The sequence below is a fragment of the Trachurus trachurus genome (assembly GCF_905171665.1).
Source record: "Trachurus trachurus genome assembly, chromosome: 6".
Taxonomy (NCBI): domain Eukaryota; kingdom Metazoa; phylum Chordata; class Actinopteri; order Carangiformes; family Carangidae; genus Trachurus; species Trachurus trachurus.
In genome coordinates, this window is record NC_139897.1 from 20820169 (window position 1) to 20828371 (window position 8203).

General features: G+C 39.9%; 1 protein-coding gene across 3 annotated transcripts; it reads right to left on the bottom strand.

The window, feature by feature from the left end:
• Window positions 1-1010: 1010 nt before the first annotated feature.
• Window positions 1011-7421, bottom strand: tbxas1 (thromboxane A synthase 1 (platelet)). 3 transcript variants are annotated; one of them, XR_014595431.1, is made up of 15 exons: window positions 7338-7421; window positions 6523-6675; window positions 6224-6317; window positions 5636-5688; window positions 5397-5493; window positions 5172-5288; window positions 4805-4893; window positions 4563-4711; window positions 4335-4465; window positions 3808-4164; window positions 3595-3683; window positions 3291-3428; window positions 2731-2893; window positions 1619-2009; window positions 1011-1562 (listed from the first exon to the last, which is right to left on the bottom strand). XR_014595431.1 is itself a non-coding variant. In XM_083973003.1 (14 exons), exons 2-14 carry the CDS (start codon window positions 6636-6638, stop codon window positions 1899-1901), a joined length of 1704 nt encoding a protein of 567 aa, XP_083829129.1. In that variant the 5' UTR covers window positions 6639-6675; window positions 7338-7421; the 3' UTR covers window positions 1011-1898. The 3 variants fall into 3 exon arrangements, 2 of the variants coding, with proteins under 2 accessions (XP_083829129.1, XP_083829130.1); XM_083973003.1 differs by having other exon boundaries at window positions 1011-2009; XM_083973004.1 differs by lacking the exon at window positions 7338-7421 and adding an exon at window positions 7005-7055 and having other exon boundaries at window positions 1011-2009.
• Window positions 7422-8203: the final 782 nt, after the last annotated feature.

Consider the following 8203-nt stretch of genomic DNA (forward strand, 5'->3'; position numbering starts at 1 on the left):
GAAAAGAAGTCATCAAGCGGTGTCAACACTAACACTTTCTTATTTCTTAGGGAGCTACTTTGCCAAAGATGCATCCTACTCGGACACATACGCCAGCATCACAGGAAGCACAAACAAGATCATGTTTGTTGCTCAGGTCCTGGTGGGGGAGTACTGCAGGGGAGGCGAAGACATCCCTCTACCCCCGCTAAAAGATAATAGTAAACCGGAAGAACAGAGCCAAACGCGCTATGACAGTTGTGTTGACGATGAAAGTGACCCCAGCATCTATGTGATCTTTGAAAAAGATCAGATTTATCCAGAGTATATTATCAATTACTCGTAAGTCATTGTAATGATGCATTTTCTGGATTCATTGATCTGCCAATGTGCCAATGTCTCTGTGAAGAGATGAGTCCAGGATCTGTAATTCAAGGCATTTTAGTACAAGCTCTCTGGAATGCATGGGTAACAGGTGGATAAGATTTTAGGTCCTCTCCTATCTAGGTTAACAAGTATCAATCACTGCTGCTGTCAATTCTTCCAGACCCCCTGGTGTCTTGTCTTGTCTGCTACGTTATTCTAGGAAGACATGTACATAACCTTTTATGGTCTACAGCACTACAACACATCCTTAAAATCATACATATATTTTAGTAAGGGTCAAATAAATATGGGGTGCTCATTACTCAGTAACTAGTGGCTTTATTAAAGGTTTGTGAAGTTTTATAATAGTGGTAGATATATTTAGAAATGGCAGTGAGTGACAGTCCTGCTGTCAAAATATTTATAGTTTTTTCAGCTAAATAATGTATCAAAAATAAAACCAGTACGAGAGACTCATTTTATGGTGAAATTAATCTGAACTACATAATCTACTATTGAGTGGATTGGTGGTAACAATCTTTATGTTGGTGATTGGTGGCGTTTTGTTGTGGTCACAAAAGTATCAACAATCTGGTGTTCACATATACAATGAAATTCACTGATTAAGTAATAAACACTTAAAATACCATTAAGAGTGTAATCATTTAACCCCTTTATTTCCACAGTGCATTATTTATTATTACACCAAAGTGGCATATGCCCCAATTTTGAAAGCACACCATTCAGACAGGGACATTCAGTCTTCCGCCTTCAGTCACATTTGATCGTTTCTGCTGGAATATACACACATCAAGGTTTCACAGAAACATTTGAATTAATCATCAGTAACTCTTATTCCATAAGTGCAAAATTAAAATCCATAAATTCAGTAACTCAAAATCATTCCCAAACATCGATTGAAATTCAGTCTCAGATGGATTGTGCTTCCTACATGAGAAATGGTAAATGTTTCAGTAAAAAATAATTAATAAAATCATCAAGAGAGCAGTGATTAAATATAAAAACCTAATATGCACAGAGAAGTTGTTTCATTCTAAAACAGCAGCTTTTGATTGAGCAGATGATGTCCTTTTCTACAGTACAGTTATGGCTTGTGCAAAATCACAGCTGCCACATATTCAGTAATGCTACACACTGAGGTAATAGGCTGAGAGTAGCACTCCTTTACATAGAGCACAATTTTACTCTTTTGTTCGCTCCTCATTGTATTCATGTCCTCCAGATCCGTCTGTCATCTTTATTTTTTCATCACCATAATAACCGATGAAGCAATGAGTAGGGAACTGAGAGGGACAACAACTGTTCTCCACAGCACTTGATAGGAGCAGCCATATACTGTATTTACGCTCCTATCATTTACAACATAGTGATACTCATCAGTCCACTTTCCAGCTCTCTCCTTGTGAAAAAGGCACTAGATGAGCACAATAATCAAGGTATGCAGGACATATTTCTATTGAAATATTTTCATTTGCTCAAATACTGTCTGTATCACTTAAACTGGACCTAGATGATGAGTTGTAACTGAACTCCTACTCCTCTGGTGAAGAATTCGATTGATCTCCAGTGCTTCTTCTTGTAATTTTAACAAATATCCCATTTTTTGGTCCTAAGGTGCTTGATGACTTCAACTCAAGAGGAACCTGCACAGAGACAAGAATACAATATGTGAAGGAACCTTTCCCACACAGATTTAGCAGTATGTCCTCATCTAAATGTGTGCTGTAAATAGTAAATTTATATCAGTTTTCTGTTTCACAATTATTTTTACATCAATCTTCTGTCGAATTAAAGCAACTGATAGCTTATTATAGTTAATGATATATTGATAGGAAAAACATTATAATGATTTATTTGGTCACACGTTCAGTTCAGGTAATGCAACAATGTTGTGCACTTAATTGCAATCCAAATATATGCAAATGCATTAATCAAATAATAAGTAACAGGTGTTAAAATATAGAATAAATAAGGGGACGCCTCATCCTACAAATCATATTTGGTACAAGACCACATACAATACAGTGAAAATTAAATACGAAAATAACCATTACCACTAAATCCTGACTCCAATCACAATTTTCCACTGTAGATGGACTTTGAGTCTGCGATGCCTTGAGAATAAATGCTTTGATAGTCTCCTCTTTGTGATACTGACATACAAATCGGTGTTTGTAGGATAATGCTATAACGGAAGCAAATACAGACAGAATCGTAATTTTCTTAAAAAATGGATTTACTGCCAAACTGTGTCCCTGCAGTTATATTTCCATTTCAGCCGAGCAGATACTTCAAGTAAATGTCTGTACGTTGGTCAGTAGAACAGTAGAGTAATAGATCCTTTTTTTAAACTATCCAACTCACCTTTGTCTCTGAGCAGGCCACAACACTGAACTTGTGAAACAGACGAACCAAAGCCATTTTGATCTCCAGTTGAGCGAGTCTCATTCCCACACAGTTGCGGGGACCAGCCCCAAAGGGCAGGTACACAAATGGGTGTCGGCTGGCCTTGGCCTCTGGTGTGAATCTGGGGAGTAACAGCTGGTTACATTTCTGAATGAGTTTAAAACATAAATGTAAGAGGTATGTAGTGGAAGTTGCACATGGGATCCACAGGCCTCACTAAAACAAACTTCAGACATTTTAATGCCCCATCCAATGCAATTTAGTACCTGCTTCTCTGTCTGAGCAGCTGAAGTATGAAATAATGTGTAATTGTTTTATCATACTTTGTACAAAAATACCCAATGATAAAATAGATTTACTTAATGCAGCTTGACCTTGAATAACCAGCAGAACATGGAAGAAATTGATTGTTTGAAATAAAATCAACATCAGTAAATACACTGAGACAAGTGACAATTCTATATGAGACCGAAACACAAGGTTTATAGTTTTGTTGAACTATCCCTGTGGTCTCCTACCTCTCAGGGATGAACCTCTCAGGCTCAGGCCAGTGTTCAGGGTCGTAGTGAAGGAAGGCTGCGGGAATCTCCAGAGTGGCTCCTTTAGGGAGGAGCTGGCCGTTCACTACACAGTCCTCGTCAATGTCTCGTGCAAACCTTTGAGGGACAAAATAAAAAGAGATTGAACCTGCATGGTTTGTATTTACTCACTCATTTTCCCTTCTCTAGTCCATATGATTATTTGATCTGTATAATAAATAGTATAATAGTGATAAATCCTCTAAACACACATCCTTTATCCTGATTTAACATCATCCTTTACCTGAATCCAGGAGGGTAGAGGCGCAGTGCTTCACTTATAACCATGTCCAAATACTTCAGCTCCTGAACATTTGTGTAATCAGGTGAATCCTGCAACAACACGCAGCAGAAGAGAAACCAATCACAGTCCACAACTGTCAACTCATGTCATACTTAGATGACGGAGAAAAGACAAAAGTCAAAAAACATCAAACCAGTGCATCACAGCACTCACATGTCTAGTGAAGAACTCATCCACCTCCTCCTGTACTTTGTGTTGACATTCAGGGTGGATGGCCAGGAGGTAGCAGGTGAAGGCCAGTGTGTTGCTGCTGGTTTCGTAGCCCGCCAGGAGGAAAACAAAAGCCTGACCCACAATCTCGTCCTCTGACATCATCTTCTTCTGAGGACGTCTGGCGGGAGGCTCCTGTTGGTGAGGACGGTTGCTGTCCTGATCCGACGTCGACGGCTGCGGCGGCTGGTTCCTGTGATCGAGCTCGTCGGTGTGGTTTGTTGTGTCAAAGTGTTCCAGAGACACAGACTCTCTGCTGGTCCGAGCGTCCAACATCAGCTGAAGGAAGTCTCGACGCCTCTGCAGGCAAAAAGAAAAACATTAAATCATTTTTTTTTAACTAATAAGAAAAAAGCAGGAAGCATGGAAATAAATGCAAACACATGATGCAATATGTAAGTGTAAGATCTCTTGACGCCATTTAACATACAATTTGCACTTCAAGATAATTAAGTATTTTGAAGATTCACCTGCTCGGCTGGCTGCTCTTCTCTCTGCTTGATGATCCTCTGAATGTTGTTAATAAAGAACTGATTCATCTGGTCTCGTCTTTTGTTGGGGATGAGTCCCGCCAGAGGAGCCATGATGAACGGAAAAGCAACTGGACACACAAACCAGATTTGCTGGTGTAAGGCTCAACATCCCTATACAATGTACAATGTATGTACATATAATGATACAAAATAGATTGAACTGACTGAAAAACAGCATGATGGGTCTGAAGAAAGAGAAGGAGAAGAACATCTGAGCGTGGCGGACAAACGGGTCATCTGGGTTGTTCTGAGAGTCCACCTGAGTTCCAAATGCCACACTGGCGATAACATCCATGGTGAAGCAGCCAAAACATCTGTAGAAAAAAATTCAAACAAATATGTAAGAACAGACAGGAAACAACTCTGTTACTCTTAATTGCATTAGGTCATTGTGTGTATGTGATTACTTGTGGATATCAAACGCCTCTCCTGACTCAGCATGCGAATCCAAGTTGTTCATCAGGCCGTCAGTGGCTGTGTTGATGAGTGGAACCATCTATGACAAAATAGAGAAGACGGACTCGGCATAATTACTGAGTGGCCTGGTAATGGAGAAAGATGCATATAAAACCTTTTTTTTTTTAAACACAAAGCAGTACAAGGCAGTAGTTTCACAGCATTGGAACTATAGTCATGAAAGAAACTTCAGACTTCAAACTCAGTTGTGTGTGAGGTGTATCATTGTAGCATGCAAGCTGATCAACTACATGACAAATTTGAAATACTGGCTGGTTTCATTTGTACTCTGAAAACCCCCAACCCTTCTTATGTCACCTCTTTCATCTTGGCAGCACTGAAGGACGGCGTCAGGATGCTCCGTACTCTCTTCCAGCGCTCATTTCTCAGCATGAGCAGACAGTCCGTCATGGGCTTGGTAGCAAAGCGAATAGTCTGTATATTGCAGAAGCAGAGAGTGAAGACACACATGTCCATTATCATAACATTTGAATAATAAGTAAGCACATACTGTACATGTTTTGCTTTTGTTACGGTCCTCACCATTCTGTTTGGGAAACTGCTGAAGTCTCTGACCATCACCTGTCTGAGCATGTCAGGGTCTGCTACCACCACCACTGGTCTCCGACCCAAATAGTACCTACACCAAATATATACCAGTGTGCAATTACAACAATAGGTTTTAGACCTACTTAATATCCATCACATTTCACAGTGCTGGAGAATTAGGTCCGTAAAGTGTTTTATAAAATATTGATGTATAAGTTAAATTTGTAATTTACCCACAAACTCTGCCATGTGTCCTTATGATATCGTTGAGTGGGTTTAAAAAGCCCTGAAAAGAACATTTAACAACAATGTTAACTTCATGTTTTTTACAGAAAGGGTAACAACATTGTGGCAGTGTTTGACATGCCTCTGTAAAAGCTGGATATAGCAGGGAACAGACAGTCTAATAAAAGAGACAGCACTCATCTTATCCTTGACCAAAACTAAAAGCCACAGAGAGAAGAATGATACAAAATAAAGATTGTATCATTCTCCTGTGCAGTCGTACATGAAGGCATCACATCATCACATAAGAATGTATAAGAGGCCTTGATAATGAAGCACATTTGTGAAAACATCTATGTGGGTTTGTCTATTTTTACATGTGCACATGTGGGAGGTATCAAGAGAGAATATAGACAAATAGGCTTTTGCCAGCTATTTCAAATGAAAATAAAAAATTTTATCCGAGGCCTGAAAAGATCTGGTACTTATAATGTCTCATAATCCAAATAATTTAGACTTCAGATAAAGTTAAAAACAAGTGAGAGAACATGGGACGGATGTATTGAAATTTCAAGAAAACTGCAGCAATGTCTTACCTGGCGAAACATGAATATGTTCCCATAGAAAGGTACCGGCTTTGGATGTTTGATGCCACATCGAGAGAGGACTGAGTATGGGTAAACTGAATACCTAGAGGAGCACAGAGTTAACAAGCCATGAATGAATAGAATAAAAAACAAATACAGACTAACATTTGACCAAATGGTCTGCTGTTGTCTGATCTAGACTTTCCTTGTATGTTTTCCACGTATGTTTTCCACATGTGTAACTGACTCTTCCCACAGCCGCTGCAGCATTATACAGAAACACAGGGATTTAAAGTATAGTTACTCACCAGTAGAGAAGACCCAGAAAAATGAGGAAGAGGCTAAGTGTCACAGGCAGCCCACTGGCCTGAATGTGAAACACACTGAGGAAGTCCACGACTGCCTCCATGATGGAGAAAAACATGTATCAGCTCTCCACCAACAGCATTAGATCACGACGCCTGCAAAGAAAGAAGGAAACAGAAAACAGTCAATCAGACAAAGTAGGCCTATTTAACCATAAACCTCTTTACCTGTCTATATAATATAGGGTTAGGGTTATATAATATTGCACCTCTCAATCATTACTCTACCACAAGACAGTCACAGGACCTCTCTCTGTGGACCATGTCTCAGCTTGAATTGTATCGATACGTTTCTTGTTTTCCCTGACAACTGGTCAATGATTCATCTCTTTGTTTCAGGCTTTTGCAGCGCAGCTCACCTTTCCCCTGCATTTTTAACGAGAAGCTCACTTCAGTGCCTGCTTTCATCACCAGAGTTCACTTACTTGTATTTGACAGCCACGAACTAGGAGGTTTGGTCATTAAACGCCACAGTCTAAACACTCATGAACACCAGTGTCACACTGTCAAACAGCTGAGCACAGCGTTTCTTTATTAAAGCACAAATACAGCGTTTAAAACTCTTACGTCACAGGTCATTTGACATGCTAGGCTACACGCTAGCTAACAATAACACGGAGCATCTTATATCCACTCGTTCACGTGTTTGTAATGCACGAACCGTGTCAGCGACATCATAATATCTAGACTAGAGAACAATTCTACTGTTCTCTTAGAAACTAGACAAAAAAACAAAACATGTGCGTACACTGACTTACCTCATAGTTGGCTGCAGGTAAATATTATTGTGAGGTCTTCCTCTGTATATTAATTTGTTCCTCACTCAACAACGCTGTGCTCCACACTGCCACCTACAGCGCTGGGCCGCATAACACCTGCGGCAGGAGAAGCATAGAAACATTTTATTGGGATGCTGGGATGGATGAAGGGACACTTAAAGGTTGACTATGTAGAAATACAAGAACAACAACAGAAAAAGAATTCCAGCAGTCGATTGCCAGACCGTTGCTAGGTAAAACGGGCCGTTGCTAGGGACTCCGCTCTGATCAGAGGACAGCAGAGGAGGAGAGCTAAGCAGGATATTTACCTTATGTTTCATTTTTACCGTCATTAACAGCATAATAAATGACTTGTAGCTTGTTACAGGGACAGTGGAGGCTCTCTGCCTTCCACACCGCTGCTGCTCAGAGCCTCCGCTGTCACTGCTCTCCTCAAGTTGGAAAAAAAAAAAAAAAAGGAGCTCCGTGGCACCGAAAGTCCGCGACGATAAACGTGTTTATGACAGATAAGACTACACAAATACACCCATCCTAACAAGTATATGATAATCCATTGATCCACCGATCGATTATTAAAAAGGCTTGGTTGGAAACAAACGCATAGGACCGGGAGGAGGCAGGAAAACAGCGGAGAACTGAGCCACATGTCGGCTACAGGCAGGTACGAATGTAAACAGAACGTTGACAGAAAGTCATTGTCGAGCCCGTCAAAAAAATTAAAAATAATAATTCAGACTAAAAAAAATTTTTTTGTGGAAAAGCAATACTTTCATTCTGTACCCCTCTAAAGGCCCCATGGATGTATTATTTTTGAAAAAATATAGCTTTTAATAAATATTCTACAT

Excerpts from the sequence above, each read along its gene's own strand:
- tbxas1 (XM_083973003.1), bottom strand. The coding sequence starts at position 6,638 with ATGTTTTTCTCCATCATGGAGGCAGTCGTGGACTTCCTCAGTGTGTTT. Across the intron at positions 3,684-3,807 it reads ATGAGTTCTTCACTAGACAT|GATTCACCTGATTACACAAA; the intron begins GTGAGTGCTGTG and ends GTGTTGTTGCAG. Across the intron at positions 2,894-3,290 it reads GAGAGGTTCATCCCTGAGAG|ATTCACACCAGAGGCCAAGG; the intron begins GTAGGAGACCAC and ends GTTACTCCCCAG.